The sequence below is a fragment of the Anabrus simplex genome, chromosome X (genome assembly GCF_040414725.1).
Source record: "Anabrus simplex isolate iqAnaSimp1 chromosome X, ASM4041472v1, whole genome shotgun sequence".
In the NCBI taxonomy this organism is placed as follows: domain Eukaryota; kingdom Metazoa; phylum Arthropoda; class Insecta; order Orthoptera; family Tettigoniidae; genus Anabrus; species Anabrus simplex.
In genome coordinates, this window is record NC_090279.1 from 96056337 (window position 1) to 96074236 (window position 17900).

The 17900-nt window shown below is 39.8% G+C and overlaps 1 protein-coding gene across 1 annotated transcript; it reads left to right on the forward strand.

Annotated features, from left to right (window-relative positions):
* The first annotated feature begins 15404 nt into the window (after positions 1–15404).
* On the forward strand, positions 15405–16355 carry LOC137503318 (zinc finger protein ZFP2-like). Its single transcript, XM_068230869.1, has 2 exons — positions 15405–15555; positions 15640–16355. Exons 1-2 carry the CDS (start codon positions 15405–15407, stop codon positions 16353–16355), a joined length of 867 nt encoding a protein of 288 aa, XP_068086970.1.
* Positions 16356–17900: the final 1545 nt, after the last annotated feature.

The following is a 17900-nucleotide window of genomic DNA, read 5'->3' on the forward strand; positions in this document are numbered from 1 at the left end:
TTCACATACACGTATGTGCACATATGTATGCTCTGCTGAATATTCACAAATATGTAGGTGATTTTAAATTTACAAATTTGCAATGTTCCTCCCTTTCTATACTACTGTGTCTACTGCTGTCCAACAGTGTGTTCCTTTTCATGTTCTTATATCTCATCAATTGTTTGAAAAGCAGTGGCAAAAGGGACTCAGGTTAAAATACAGCAGGTCATTGTGCAAGTTAGGTTCCAAAAAGGGTAAAAAATAAAATAAATAAGTAAATGCAATGTAAATTTTAACCTAATAGAATTTGTATAGTATTATTTGGAGTAGTTGCACAAGTGGTATGTGCGTTGATTATGTTTGTAAAACAGAAAATATTATGAGTAAGAGTTTGTAAATTCTTTACATTTATTAAGGATGAGCTGTGTGCTTAATAGAAAAAAATTTGTATAATACTGTTTTAGGAAATTGTCTTCTTCTCTGTTCTTTTAAAATTTAGTGCTTGATAATAATGTATTTTTGTGTGCCATTTGCCACCAAGGTAGACACCTCTCTTGCATTCAATGGGATTTCATTTGATTGTTCCTTTCCATTATATATTTTTTAAATGGGAGATAAATTAATTGTAGTCTTCTTGTGCCACTATGAAATTTATTTTCTCAGCTGTTTCTATTTTAGGCCTATATATTTTTGTTTCCTTACTTCTTTATTCTACTTTTCTTATTTCTTACTGACAGCCTTCCAAAGATACTAAGGAGGAAATATTCATAGAGGAACAAACTGATGATCAGCTGTTGCCATACATCAAAGAAGAAACAAAGTACGTATACTACAAGTCCTATACAATATGGAATATGTTGTACCTATTCACAGTTGTGTTCAGTAGTGGTTGGTTTATCTGCAAAAGTGGCCATTTTCATCAGTTCAATCCTGTCTCTACAAGGTTACATTTAAACACTAATATGTGAAAATTCTATTGATTAAAATTATCTAAAATATTCAGGAACATCAAGATAATTTTTAATGTTCCATCATGTACTCGTAGTTTTATTCAATATATATCTACAAAAAGAATCTATGGTAAAGCTAGATATTTTTGAAGTGTATTTGTTTACAATACCTTTAAGTAACTATGAAAAAGTGTTCTTTCTTTCACTTTCTCTGCATCATTTGTTCATCACATTCGTATCATCTGAAATGCTATCTGAAGCTATTGCTTCCAAATATTCTGAGTAATATTTTTATACGTTCATGCCAACAGTGACACACAGAAAAAGTGATATTTGTAGATTAAAAATTAAATCTAAAAATTCGAAATTGTTAAGTTTTATGTACATAGTAAACAATAAATATTTAAAACTAACATAATCAGTTTCATTAATCAATATAATGATGTCTGAGTTCAATAATGTGATGACTCAAAGAATGTCATATTGAAATTATTTGGTTAGATTCCTTTTTTCTGATCATTTCTGTTCTCTTGTGTGTTAAGTCAGATTCCTCCATTTGTGGACGCCAAAGCAGATAATGTGTTGTAGAAATGAAACTTTGAGGTCAGTTATGCTACATCTTCGGTATCATAGTTTTCAAATAAAACTTGTGCATTGTTGTAAGCTTAAAAAAATTGTGCTATTGAATTTATGTTCATTCCAGTGATGTGGTCACACTTTCTGATTGATTTTAGTGTTCATTGACAGTCAGGTGCTTCTAGTGTGTTGATTGCAAACATACTTACACAATTAGTATTAACTAATAAAATGGAAAGGTACAAGTGGAGTTTTAAATTTGTGCAGGTTGCCTAAAAAAATTCAGAATTCTTCAAGTAAGTGAATTTATTATCTCATAAAAGTAGATAAATAGGCGGTACATTATTGTTTCACGTATGTAGGTTTACCCTCAGAGTGCCCTACACGTGACCCCCGGGTGGTGTTAAGAAAGCAATAACTGTAGCTGCTGAACCTATCTTTTTAAAGATCCTCCAGCAGTGGCAGATGTATTTCATGGAAATGGCTCTTCTCAGAGCTACCAGACAAGAAACATCGGACCTTTCATCCATGTTTTCGAGCTTAATGTAGAAAGCATCAGCAGAGCAAAATGTGACTACCTATCCAAAGTTATCCTGAATAATAATATAGATGTGGGTATATTGAAATCCATACAGCCAATGAAGAAGAGTTTCGGAAAAGGTGCCTCATTAATGGTTTCACAGCTCTTGGTGCAACATATCACAGTGCACATGGTATAGCTACTTATGTTCGTAATAATATCCAAGATGCCTCAATACTCTTTCAAAACGAAGACGAAGACATCCATTGTGTTGCTGTGCGTGTGGCACATATTACTATTTTTAACATTTATAAATCCCCAAATGCACAGTGGTCAGGTACCGTACTCCCGACTGCTCAACACCCTGCAGTTTATATAGGCGACTTCAACAGCCATCACGAACTATGGAAGTACTCGAATGACAATGAATGTGTAAAGAAACTCGTAGAATAGACAGAAATGAACAATCTCCATCTGATTTTTGACCCAAAAGATCTTGGTACTTTCCAGTCAGCTGCATGAAATAGGGATTTCAATCCTGACTTGTGATTTGTTAGCTGCAATGATGCAGGACAGCCCTTACATACCAGGCGTAAAGTGTTAAGACATTTTCCCCACAGTCAACATCGCCCCATTGTAGTGGACATTGGCATCAAAATTCCTGTTGTACGGTCAATACCACATGCTGAGGGGAACTTCAGAAAAGCAAATTGGTCAACATTCACCACTGAACTGGATAAATGTGTTAGGTGGATTGCTCCCAAGCACAATTACAAGCGTTTCGTAGATGCAGTTATGATGGCGGCTAAGAAGAGTATGCCATAGAAAAGAATACATCCCTGGTTGGAATGTAGAGACTGATGCACTCTATAACTAATATCTGCATACTGGTGATGAGGACATAGCTGATGAACTTCTTTCCAGCATGGATACTACCTGGAGAGAACGGTGGATTGAGACAGTAGAGAATATCGACCTAACTCATTCCAGTAGAAGATCTTGGGGGCACCGCAGAAAACTTGGAGGAAGGACACCTTTGGTGAAGCAACAGCCTGGAGTCACTCCGGATGAAGTAGCATCTAACATCGTCACAACTTCCCAAATTCCATCAGATAAGAAACGTACCAAATACATACGGCGCCAGCTCCAAACTCTGGAATCAAGAACACCACGCACATCAAGGTATTCGCAACCGCTTACGGTGCAAGACATCAATGCTGCTCTCAAAGACGTTAAACCAAGTACAGCTCCAGATTTTGACGACATTCACCCAGAATTTCGCATTCATTTAGGGAAGAATGCAAGAAGTTGGCTGTTAAGGTTTTTTACCGACCTTCTACAGAACAGACAACTCTCGGCAGAATTCAAACGAACGAAAGTGATTTCCATCTTGAAACCAGGTAAGCCTGCCAATGACCCAAACAGTTATAGACCAGTTGCCCTTCGTTTTGAGAGGCTATTCCACAACAGAATCAGCGCAACTATTTTTCAGCATATTACAGTTGATCAAGCTGGATTCAGGCCAAATCGCAGCTGCTGCGATCAAGTGCTTTCACTGACATTCCACATGGAAGCAGGTTTCCAGAAACAACTCAAGACCTCAGCTGTATTCATTGATCTTACAGCAGCATTTGACGCATTCTGGAGAGAAGGATTAATTTACAAGCTTCTCCGAATTGCACCCCGTAGGACCATCGTGCAGGTTATAAGCAATATGCTCAATGACAGAAGGTTTCGAGTGTGTATGGGAAATAGTATGAGTAGAGAAAGGAAGCTCATAAATGGATTACCTCAAGGATCGGTACTGTCTCCCCTACTGTTCAATTTGTATATCTCCGATCTCCCAGAAACATCATCGCAAACATTTTGTTATGCTGATATCATAACACTAGCCACTCAAAATCGATACCTTAGTGTGACAGAAGAAGTGCTACAAAGAGACCTGATATCACTTGAAACGTACTTCAAGAAATGGCAACTGTGTCCTAAATCTAACAAAACAGAAGTGTCATGTTTTCACCTGAATAATCGCCAAGCTGGCATTAAACTTCACATACGTTTTTGTCACCAAGAACTTCGGCATAGCAGCTATCCCAAATATTTGTGGATTACACTTGATCGCACACTATTGCCCCCGTTTTGCCGGGCAGCTCAGCCGGTAAGCAAAAGTCCCAGAGGCGGAACGTTCGCTTACAGGCAACGCTAAATTATTGAGGATAGGGACAACCTAATGACTGACTACAAATGAAAACACTTAAAAAATGGGCTTTAACATTTATGAAATAAAATATTAGCACTTTCCAAATTCCATTAATATTTTCAAAATCTTGAATAAAAATATTTAGCTCTTCCCTGCTGGAATTCACCCACAGTTCTTCATTAAATTGCATTCTGCAAAGATACGAAACTGAGTCTTAATAAATCGTATTAGGAAATTAATTAACTTATTATTTAAGAAAATCCTATCTCAAAACATCAAAAATCTGATTTTCAAATTATTATTTAAATTAACAATACTCTGCGATTTATTTAGCCGTGAGTCAAATTTTTACCTCACATGGAAAATAAAAAAAATCATTTCTATTAATCAAATATTATTCTAATTAATTACTTATGCTTCAAATTATTTACTTAAATTATTTTAAGTCCAATATTCAACTCATTCGATTTTTACTCTTGTGTCAATTGACCTAGTGTTGTGCACAACTCTCAATAATGACTTAAATTCTCGCATTGTAAAGTTAAACATTTTACATTTTGTGAGCTTAGTTCATTGACGCGATCCTTGCTTAAGTATTTTCCCTCGAAGCAAAGATCCTAATCTATCTTATTCCGTCGTAATATTGCTTAAAGATTTATAATTGAGCCAAATATGCTCGCCACAAAACAACAAGAAATTCGAAACTTTACGCACACAGCGTACGCACATCATGACGAAATATCACCATGAAAATCACATTTACAAAATATCCATCTCACATTCAAGCTTTGGTCCACGGTAATATTATCAAATAGATTTATCGAAACCTATCTCTTGATTTTTAATTTTAAATTTTATTTGAAATATGAGAGTTTCTCCTGATGACGATATCAGACAAGGGCTACCATTACGATCGTTTGGTGTGTGATTGTAGCGGGATTATCACTTTTCCAATGAAATAGATTCCACGACGATGTTCCAGGATAATTTTATAGTAGAATTCATCACTAAAATTCCATAGAATTGCCTACAGTCATAGATAAATAAGCATTCGCGCATACGGTCTATGAGTCACGACTACGTTATTTTTAATCTCGTATTATCTGAAATTATCGATCAATATGTGCTGCATAAGAAGAAATTATGTTCAAAGACACACTCTCTTCCTTAACTGACTCATGTAATGGACACACAAATAAAATCCTATCTTAAGATCCATTTACAAGTCTCAAAAATACTAATAACAGTAAATGCAAAATTTGTGGACATTCAAGCCACGACCAATATTCCAGGCCTACATCTACTTCAATATAGCACACATTAATCACTTATAAGCACAGTAATAATTACACTCATGACCTTTAAACATTCTATTAGATCGTAATAATGTCAATTATTATTATTATTATTATTATTATTATTATTATTATTATTATTATTATTATACGCGCGCGGTCGCGTCATCGTAGGCTATGGTTTGATGAAATCATAGATGACTCTATCCTATCTCGAATCTATGGTAAACCACAAAGCATCAAGGAAAAATCCTAAGTTCACAGAACACGTCGATATTCTGTCCCAAATAATTCAAAAATTATTCCATCATTAATTTATAAATTAATAAACGTTATCGCGTGGGTCAAATATTTTTAACACTTTCCTCGACTTATCATGGGACAGTGAGAACATGTCACGAAGCACTCATTCGAATAGAACAAATTATAGGTCCCAAATACACTCACACACACATCAAATCTACCAACACCAGTGAAAGAAGAGTGAAATTCCTAACTACAAAGACTATTAGAAATGATCTCAAATATTCAAGCAAGTACTACGTCTACATAATTATTGCAACAGAAAATAGAGAAAAGTATAATTTAAAATCTTAGCTGTAGTAGACTTGGCTTCTGGACTCGGTTGATGATCAGTGAATATTTAACCAAACTCCATCTCCGATATTATTCTCCCCTGGGCTGAATTATGCCTCACATTTTAGTTACACATGGCTGCAGCAGACGAGGACTTAGGACAGTTTCAAACTCCGTCGTAATGTTGAAGTTCCATTCTTCCGAAATAGTTCAGGACTGCTAGTAATCTTCCGTCTTCTGGTGAAAGCTGAAACTAAAAAGTTTGTTTTAGTAATAGTTCCCAACACACACTCGATTCTCCAAGCTGGCACAGTTTTACGTACTTTAAAATTTCCTCAGATTTATGAAATTAAGGAAATCTGAACTGCTGCGTTTCCAATATTTCCGTATCTCAAAATTTCCTCAGAAGCAGAAAAAATATCATCTTTCATCAAATGAATGCTTGTAATGTTCAGATACATGGGTATTTATTTCTTCAAGACGTAGGTGTGTTTGTTAGTTGAATTTTATTGGCTGAGATTTAGCGATCGGGCTAACCTTGCGATCCAATTGGTTAAATATCATGACGTCAAAATCTCAAAGTATTGATCGCTTTTGGTCTCGTAGAGTTCGTGTCCACGTGCTACTCATCTGGTGTCTTCAACAAGGTACAAAAAAAACCAGACTCGCTTACACGGTGGGGGAAAAACCTGTTCCGCTGCGTGCTAGCAGAGGCAGTCAGAGTTGAAATCTCCTTCCTGGATGATAATTTTATGCATTATTCCACCCCAGTAATAAGATATTCTTTCCATACAAACCAATAACCAATTTTCAAGGGTGCACTATCTTACAAACAACATCTTATGAATCTGTCAAAAAAGCTCAAAACATGTAATATTATCCTTCAGAAGTTGTATGGCTCAAGTTGGGGTTCATCAGCAAAGACTTTATGATCTGCTTTGGGACTGGTATTCTCGTGTGGTGAGTACTGTGCACCAGTTTGGCTGGATAGCCCATATAGAAGACTAATTGATACTGAACTGAATGTTAGCTTGCGGTTAATATCTGGTACTATTCAGTCCACATCCCTTTATTGGCTCCCAATTCTGTCAGGTATAATGCCACCTGTTTTTAAAAGATAAAATGCTCCCATCCGAGAGTTCAAGAAGATAGAAATGAACCTGCAACTGCCTGTTTTGGATGATATTCCTGTTCTCAAGGTAACGAGGTTGGAGTCACGACATCCATCTTTGCATGATGCTGTCGCATTGGCTGATGGGAATTTTCACCCTTTAGAAGAATAGAGAAGTCGCTGGAAAGTTTCCACAGACAGTTCCTTACACAACATCTTTTCTGGTGAACGTCATCTTCCACGTAAGATTTGGACCACTCTGAATTGGGTGAGAACAAATCATGGACGATGCAGGGATGCCCTTTATAAGTGGAAATATATCTCATCACCAGAGTGCGACTGTGGTGCATCTCGACAGATGATCCCCATATTGTAAGTGAATGTACACGACATTCCTACACAGGTAGCCCGAGTGACTTTTTTGGAACCAACAGAGGAAGCTATACAGTGGATCACTCAACTGGACATTCTGCTATAAAACATGTTTCTTGTCTGTGTATATTTGTAAATACTATATATTTGTATATATACTTGTTGCCCTATGCTAATAATAATAATAATAATAATAATAATAATAATAATAATAGGTAAATAACGTAGTGATATAATATTCTTTCAAAATTGTAATTATTGTCACTGACCTTACAAAGTACCACAAGTGTATGTCCTGTTTTAAAACATTTAATGCAGTAGTGTTTTTGAACTGTAGTTGTGACATTGGAAATTAATTTTTTGCTGTCACACCTTTGTTGGTTACTGTGTGAAGTGATCTTTGATAATCTGTGTGAAATGATTGTATAGTCTCGGACTGGTGCTCTTAACGAAGCCCTTGTATCAGCAGGTCATGCGATGGCTAGTCATAGCCTAAGGTTTGACTTCAAACCAGATTTGTGATGGAAACTATGAATTCTGAATGGTTTATTTCATTTTGTGAGTGGTTAGAGTCTTCTCGGCTCTTATGTGATGCACTGACTTGTTCCTACTGTACTTTCACAACTAGTGGCAAGAAATATTCATGTCGGTCCTCAGAACTACCAAGTACCAGCTCACACTCTCTGTTTCTTTGTAATTCATGTGTAACAGGACACAATAGGGTACGTTAGAGAACAATCTTGTATTATGACCACCAGTCAAAATGTTGCTTATGAATCCTTTTCACACACAATCATATTTCTATTTTTGATGGAGTCAAAATTAGCTTTCTACTTTCTAAACATATTTTGTGCAGAGACCTGCAAAGCGACATGCATTTTATGTGTCTTCTTTTTTCTTAGCGTATATGTCAGAGGACAGTCCATTGTCTACGTAGCTTAGTCCATTTTACATCATAGATTTTAGATGCTTCTGAAGGATTCAGCCGACCGGATCTTATCTGCTACTTCCCACTTTGTTTTATATCTCACCTCAGGCGCTGTTGTTTCCTCACTCTCATTTCAGCAAATATCATGCCGCAACTTAAATGACTTCCTTTAAAATGTCTAAACTATTTGCCATGCCAGTTGGGTATTGAATTACATAAGAAAAGATTTTAAGATTCATAAAATTTCCTAATTGCTGACTTGTGGAAATACACGTATTTCTGAGGTTACCAATTAGTGATGAGATTACCTTCCATTTGTGGAGAGACACATCGTCCTGAGCTAAATAATTAGTGATAAGGCTTACTTCCGTTTGTGTAGAGACATATGGTCCTGAAGTAACCACTTAGTTATGTGGCTTCCTTCCAGCCTTAGAGCCTTGAGTGTCACATGTCCCTGAGCTGACCACTTTGTGCCACTCCTCCATGGTCTTCATATTTATGGGCGTGATCGGAGTGAAAATAACAAACTGATTAATATGATCGTCTGCTGTCTATGACGTATGTAAGCAGACATATGAATTGCAAAATTCTATTCAGGCTAGAATACACTGACGGACACCCCTCTTGTAGGTACTCATAGAATTTCACCGGATATTCTAACTGCCCTTTCCATTTAACACAGATATACCCAATTTTTTTTATTTTTTGAGTTATAAGTTTTTCTTCACAATGCATTTATAGGAGTCACTTAAACACGAAATCCAGAAGCGTTCAGACATTCAAACACTATTTTTTGAAAAATAGTTTTTATAGATATCGGACATAGGCATTAGGGGAGAAAATTTGAACATACAATGAATTAATTTGAATGTTAGGATGTGTAAAATATCCATTGCATTTCATTTTTGTAACAATATTCATCAGTCTGCATCTGGTGGCAGGGTCCGGTGTTGTGGTTCATTGACTCCAGTTAGATCGGTCTCGGGCCATGTCTGCATGTAGTCTTCCAAATTTCAGGCCGTTGTGCACTTTATCAGTCTATGCTGTCTGGTTCGTCCCTAGCGCCTCTTTTCACCGACTTTCTGTGTAATAGTGTGACTTTCCCAATATATCGTCCTCTACACGCAACACATGCCCAAACCAGCCCACACGCCTTTCCCCAATTTTCTTCTGGATCGGTGCAATGCCAAAACGTTTTCTAATAACATCATTTGAAATGTGATCTAGTCTAATTATGCCAGCCTTCCACCTAAGCAACTTCGTATCCATGATGCTTAGTTGGCGTTCTGCCTCTAGAGCTGGTCAGCATTCGTTGCCGTAGAAAACGACAGGATGGATATTGATAGGACAGATATCAGTTCGGTAGAACTTAGTTTAGAGATGGCCCTTCGTCCAAAGTTCGGAAGGGCGCCTGTTTTCATTCTCCACTTCAGTCAGGCTTTGTATATCCTTAAGTTGACTTCATCAGTAAGTCGGCCATAATCATAGATTGTGGAGCAAATATTCTTAAATATCTCTACTCGTGCTATATCTTCAACGTCAACATGCATGGTTCCAACTTCTCGACGATGTAATGCAATGTATTCTGTCTTGTTCTTGTTGATGCGCGGGGCTTATTGCGCTAGTCGATTGTTCCAGTCTTCTGTTTGACGCTGCAGGTCTAGCTTATTCTCTTCAGCCAAATGATATCATTTGCTTAGAGAAGTGTCCATGGTATTGGACTGCGCTGGTTTGTGGTAATTATGTCCATCACAAGAATGAGCTGCAGTGGTGATAAGCCGGGGTCTTGACGGACTCCTACAGTTATGCGGAAGTCATCAGACGCTCCTGCGGCAGCTTGAACACAACTCATTTGTTCCTTGTAGAGCTATTATACCCTCTCAGCAAGGTGCTCTGGAATGCCATGTACTTGTAGGGCTGACTGATTAGGTCATGAAGTACCCGATGGAAGGGCTTCTAAGGGTCCAGAAATTTGTGATGAAGCCTCTTATTCTTTTCACAGTGTTTCGCAAGTAACAGTCCGGCAGCATGGGTTTCTCCTATTGCGCCACAATTTTACACAAATCCAGCTTGGCTTGTTGTTTGTTTGTCTGAATCGCTAATCCTTTTGTCGAAGATTTGTTCTCAGTCTCTCATTGTGAGGCTCAGAAGTATGTTCGGGCCGTGAATAGAAAAATCGGCAGGGCTTCCCTTATTTCTGAATGGATACTCCATCGCTAGTCTGTTTGTTTTTGACCTTCTTTGATGATATGGTTGAAAAGCTTGCTTTAGCCACACTGCTGCATCCCCCCATTGAGAGAAACAAAACTCTGCTGGAAGATAATCGGGACAGATGGCTTTTCCTGGTTTCATTTCCTTCAGCATAGTCTGGACTTCAGTGACGTAATTTTCTTACGTTGGACCTTCAACAGCGGAGGTGATTAGGATAGGTAGAAACGGAAATTCCATGATTGAGATGTTGTCAAAATAGTTCCACCAGTGTACTCGCGCTTCCCGCCTGTCCAGTAGCAAGTCGTCTGTTTCCTCATTGATGCAGTAAGAACGTTTGACTTCTGACGTTTTGCGATGGCTCGATTGGACTAGCCGTTAAAAATTCCGCTCGAATTCGCGCATGTCATGTTTCACATATAGACCTGCCTACCGGTTTGATTTTGTTACGCAAATACCTCCTTCATTTTACGAGTGGCTGCCTTGTAGGCATTCCAACGAACAAGAAACTCGTGGTACAGCTGCTTCTTCAACCGTACTCCATATTTAACATCTTCATTCCTTGGCCATATGTCATGTTTAATCCTTCGTTGTCGTCGCCCTGACTTAATTGTTCCAGGAATAGAGCGAAGGGCGTCTTTCAGTTTAGTCCGCCTCACTTCAACTATGGTGATTTGTGACTCTGTAACTTTTGCAACGACGTTAGTCTCCTTCTTCAGGGGCAACCATTTGATCCCAATTTGTCTATTTCCTGTGAAGTATTGGGCTCTTGGTGACTTTATCCACAGCTTAGAAGACTGGTCGTTGTTGCATCGCAAGGATTTAATAAGGGGCAACTGTTATCTCTAGAACATCTTCGAGATTTCACCCTCTCACAAGGATGTAGGCAATGCCAATTGGATGGGGGCCACTGTAGTACAAAGTAGATGAATATCACTCTTTTTGAACCGTGTGTTTGCGATGATCAGTTTCTACATAATCGCGAATTTGTTGGGCATCGTCGTTCTTTTCTCCATATCCATGAACGCCATGGACTGTTTGTTCTGCTTTCCTCGGTCCGACACATCCATTCAGATCAGCGGCAGCGGTCTTCTTGTCAGGCGGTGCCCAGAACGCATCTTTGGTTTCCATGCGCACGTCACTTTGTGGATCGTTGCGCTGAAACATTGGAATTTCCTTCTCTCCCCAATGCGGACGAGTTACATCAAGCGATTGTCAAACTTTTGCACCTCGGAGACTGAACCGTCAAATTTAGCTGATATGACAATGTCAACACCATGAGCTGTTCTTCGGTTTCTGTTGTACACCAGTTAGTAACCACATATCGTTTCACATGACTTTTCTCTACTCCATCTTTTTTTCCGCACCTCTCAGATGCCTACAAGCCTTCTCTCAAGTGCAGTGGCTTATTCGCTACTTCATCCTGGCATAATTCAATGATGGGATACAAAATGGGGGTACTAGCATGGCTAGCCGTCACAGCCCGTGCGACGGCAACCCTAGCATACTTTTCATGCTGACTGGGCACTGCCAATATGCGTCCCTTCCAGGGGCTGCACTAACCTTGGCTCCGTTACCATGAGACATATTTCTGTAATGATGTAGCGGTATTATTTTACGGCCGGCTTGTCTTGAAGCATTTAAGGGCTCATGACGGAATTTAGTAACGCAGCTGCGGACATGGAGAACAGATGCCTTTTGCAGCCACTCCTCTAGAGAAGAAACGCTACCCTCTTTTCTGCATTAACTTCCAGAAATTTAGTGTACCTCTTCCGCCACCTGGTCCCTAGTGAACGTCTCCATCTCCGCCAAAGTTGCCATTAAAGACTTTGTACATGTTTGGTACGCGATAGCTTTTATATTTTGCTCATATTCATGGGCAGGCCAGCGGGGAACCCGTATCCGTCACCTGGGACGCGCCACGTGTTACAGCAATATAGCTGGTTCGTGTAGAATATTTATCAATGCAAAATGAAACATTATTTTACTGAAAACTAATTGTGAACCTGATAAATTATTTGTCACAGGAATCGCGTATTCACGTAAAAAAGAAGGGTTACAGGCTTTTGCACGTTTGCTTGGTGTGATATGCCACAGAACGCATGACATACCATCCAGTGTCGTATTTTCTGCCCCCTGTTGTCTAGTGGTGTCAACATCAATATCTTGTTTGATGATCAAGAGATTTAGTCTGTCATATCTGGAATCAATGCCCCCCTTTCATTTGTCCACTTATTTTCTCCAAAGAGTGCAGTAACAATGCATGGTCGAGCCTCCCATTACTTTGCTTGTGAGCCAGTCATGCATTCGACTGGGCCATGTGAATTCAGTTCATACAGCATGAATTGGAAAGTACCAGGTCATGTTACGATATATTTTAGCCTGCGTGATCGATTTTCCCATGTGGCAGTTGTAAGCGGATCTCACCTTTAACCCTTCTTCCGTAGAATATTTAGAACTACTCAGTGGTGGGGAGACAGGCACAGAATTGGATGCTATCCAACTATGTTATTAATCCACTAAAAATAATCACGTTGCCCGTGATCTTTTGAAATAAATAGAATAATATTCCTTCCTTTACATAGCAGCAATATCCACTACGGTGCAATTCAACGTCTTGTCATCTCGAATTTTGGCTCAAGCATTGATTTTCATGCTCCTTCTATCCGTATTGTTAAAGTAATACGTGTAAGAATATTCAAGGGCATGATAGGTTGCGTTTGGTTTCAAAATCAGGATATTAGAACATTGTAATAAAACGCTACCACCAATGCCATATTCTGTGTTGCCTTCATAATGTCTTTAACAGCAGTGTCTTGAGGAGAAAAGACAGTATCAATGCTAGCGAGAGAGCCGTCGTATACTTGTTATATTTCAGCTTTTCCAGGATTTCATCAGGATTAGTGGCTTCCGCGTTAAATACAGGAATTAAGACGTAGACTGATGTTTACATGGTAGGAAGTATGAACGTCCTTGTATAAACCTACCGTCCTATATGTAGGTTGGCTATGTTTGATTGCACATCAAAGATACATATTTCGGAAAAGCGACACAGCGACATAATAAAATGGTATAGTGATATGATAACAATTTACAAACACAATATGTATATTTGTGTGACAAAATAACATTCATAAATGATTAGCCATGTTTCAACAGATCTTGCTGAATGTCGACAAAAGTTCTCAACTTTATTAATATATACAACACAGACATTCTCTCAAACAACCTCAAGAACAAGGTCCATTACAAAAATTATTACTTGCCTGCAACAAAGCGCAGAGTGCTTCAACAAGATCAAAACTCGAAAGCATATGCCGTTCTTTATGTAGGAGAACAGACTACGGATTTCGATAGAATAATATGTGCTGGATTAAAGAGCTTGTACGAATATTTACCCTTTTAGGCTGGACCACTTCTCATGCTTTCTTCAAAATTAACTCGTACATTTCTAAACCGTGACAAGTTTCTTGCGCGTGATATCGTGATTGAGAAAAGACGCAACATATTCTCGTAACAAGTGAGAGCTTTTGAAATTTAACCTCAGATGATGTTTACTTTCAGGAATGTAATGTTTATGAGTAACGAGCTCTCTGCACTGGATATCAGTGATTGGAATGTCCAGTAGCAAATCCCCTGTGTGAGATTTGTAGTGGATTTGTCTGTTGAACTATAGGTCACATGGTTTTAATTTGTCATTGTAGATCGAGACCCGAGGTGAGCTATAGAGATCATCAACCTCCAGACGGCGGATCATCTAGTTTTAGGTGTAGTGTGTGCAGTGAAGTCCTGGCTAGGAAGTTGGACCTCTTGCGACATCTGAAGAGACACAAGGAAGATGGACCCAGCAGCTTGTCGAAATACCTCAGGATCCACCCGCGCCAAGTGTGCGGATTTTCTGATAAATGCTTTACAAAGAGGAAAATGCTGACAGGGGACACGCGATTGCATTAAGGTGGGATTAAAAACGAATGCTCAGTATCCCATAAAATTTTTAGGAAAAGGCCGGGCGTTAGGCGGTCTCACACGAGCGAGAACCGATACTGCTGCAACGTCTGTAGCAAGTCATTCATACAGAAAGGCAGTCTGACCGATCATATGCGGTCCGGTCCAGGCGAGAAGCCTAATACGTGCAATGTCTGTGACAAATCATTCACTATGAAGGGCAATCTGACCTATCATATGCGGACCCATACAGGCAGCAGGCCATACAGGTGCAATATCTGTGGTAAATCATTCATAAAGAGAGGTAAACTAAACGAGCATATGCGGGCCCATACAGGGGAGAAGCCTCACAGTTGCGTTCTATGTGGCAAATCATTTACAATCAAATGCAATCTTACCGTTCATATGCGGACCCATACAGGCGAGAAGTCTTACAAGTGCAATGTCTGTAGCAAATCATTCACAAGCAAGGGTAGTCTGACCGTTCATGTGCTTACCCATACAGGCGAGAAGCCACACAGCTGCAATGTCTGTGGCAAATCATTCATAGCGAGAGGTAATCTAACCGAACATATGCGGACCCATACAGGCGAGAAGTCTTACAAGTGCAATGTCTGTAGCAAATCATTCACAAGCAAGGGTAGTCTGACCGTTCATGTGCTTACCCATACAGGCGAGAAGCCACACAGCTGCAATGTCTGTGGCAAATCATTCATAGCGAGAGGTAATCTAACCGAACATATGCGGACCCATACAGGCGAGAAATCTTACAAGTGCAATGTCTGTAGCAAATCATTCACAAGCAAGGGTAGTCTGACCGTTCATGTGCGGAGCCATACAGGCGAGAAGCCATACAGCTGCAATGTCTGTGGCAAATCATTCATAAGGAGAGGTAGTCTAACCGAACATATGCGGTACCATACACGCGAGAAGCTTAACAGTTGCAATGTCTGTGGCAAATCATTCACAAGCAAAGGCAATCTGACCGTTCATATACGGACCCATACAGGCGAGAAGTCTTACAGTTGCAATGTCTGTGGCAAATCATTGACAAGCAAAGGTATTCTGACCGTTCATATGCGGACCCATACAGGCGAGAAGCCATACAACTGCAATATCTGTGGCAAATCATTCATTCGGAGAGGTAAACTAACCGAACATAGGCGGACCCATACAAGCGAGAAGCCATTTAACTGCAATGTCTGTGGCAAATCATTGACAAGCAAAGGTATTCTGACCGTTCATATGCGGACCCATACAGGCGAGAAGCCGAACAGCTGCAATGTTTGTAGCAAATCATTCATACTGAAAGGGATTTTAAACGGTCATATGCGGACCCATACAGGCGAGAAGCCATACAGCTGCAATGACTGTGGCAAATCATTCATACAAAGAGTTAAACTAACCGAACATATGCGGACTCATACAGGCGAGAAGCCATACAGGTGCAATGTTTGTAGCAAATCATTCATACAGAAAGGGATTTTAACCGGTCATATGCGGACCCATACAGGCGAGAAGCCATTCATTTGCAATGACTGTGGCAAATCATTCATACAGAAAGGTAAGCTAACCGATCATATGCGGACCCATACAGGCGAGAAGCCATACAACTGCAATGTCTGTGGCAAATCATTCATAAAGAGAGGCAAACTTAACGAACATATGCGGAGACATACAGGCGAGTCATAAAAAGCGGCAAACTAAGCAAACATTTGCGGACCCATACAGGCGAGAAACCTTACAGCTTCAATGACTGTGGCAAATCATTCACAAGGAAAGGCAGTCTGACCGGTCATATGCGGGGCCCATACAGGCCTGACGCCAAAGAGCTGCAATGTCTGTGGCAAATCATTCACAAAGAAAGGCAGTCTGACCTAACTGTTCATATGCGGACACAACCAGAAGAGAAGCCATACTGTTGCAATGTTTATACCACTGAAGCACAACTTGTAGGATTCCAGCAAGATATAGCAGATATCCTGGATTCAGGAGGTCAATTGGTCTCTATCGCGACTGACCTGCCTAAGGCATTTGATAGGGTAGATCATGGGAGACTAGTTTCAAAAATGAGTGCAATTGGACTAGATAAAACAGTGACTGAATGGGTGGCTCTGTTTTTAGAAAATAGAACTCAGAGAATTAGAGTAGGTGAAGCCTTATCCTGCCCTGTAAAAATTAAGATGGGAATTCCTCAAGGCAGTGTTATTGGACCTTTATGTTTTCTTATATATATTGATGATATGTGTAAAGAAGTGGAATCAGAGATAAGGCTTTTCGCAGATGATGTTATTCTGTACAGAGTAATAAATAAGTTACAAGATTGTGAGCAACTGCCAAATGATCTCGATAATGTTGTCGGGTTGTTGCATTTTCAGATTAAAGCTCGCAAATGAGCTGTTTTCATTCAGTAATGGCTACTATAACCCACCCATATCCAATCCCTTCTTCAACGATAACGCCCCTTCCTCCCCAACATCAATAACCGAACCATCGCCGTCTCAATCTATATATGTAGGATTGAGACGGCAGTGAACCGAACTGCCGAACCTTACCCCCACCACTACCACGTGCAAGGGTTTGCCAGCGGCATAGGTCCTACCCTTCCGAGGGCCCGGCTCAGACTGAATACTTTTGCCCTCCACTCACGTGGGCGCGCTGTTGTACATCACGTCACTCACCCTAAGCCCACGTGACGAATACGGCAGCTCCTATTGGTAGAAATATCTCCCGATTGCTATTGGTCGATTTGAGTTTGACAACTGGGACCACGTGGGACGACCACGTTTTTGACGTTTGTGACATTTTGCTTTACTTTGATTTGTATGCGTATATCTGTTATATTCGTTTGCGTGTTTGAAGAAAAAGTACAAGATATTTGAGGTAAGCATCCTTACTGTTCTTGTTTTACTAATCTCCTGAGGCCAGAACATGAAAACATACCACACCAAGGGAAATGAATTTCGGATAATTTGAAACACAAGTGCAGCCAGTATCCAGTATTCGGGAGATAGTAGGTTCGAACCCCACTATCGGCAGCCCTGAAAATGGCTTTCTGTGGTTTCCCATTTTCACACCAGGCAAATGCTGGGGCTGTACCTTAATTAAGTCCACGGCTGCTTCCTTCCCATTCCTAGGCCTTTCCTGTCCCATCATCGCCATTAGACCTATCTGTGTCGGTGCAATGTAAAGCAACTAGCCTTATCATAGTTGTCCCGCTGTGGGTAGGGCCAGTAG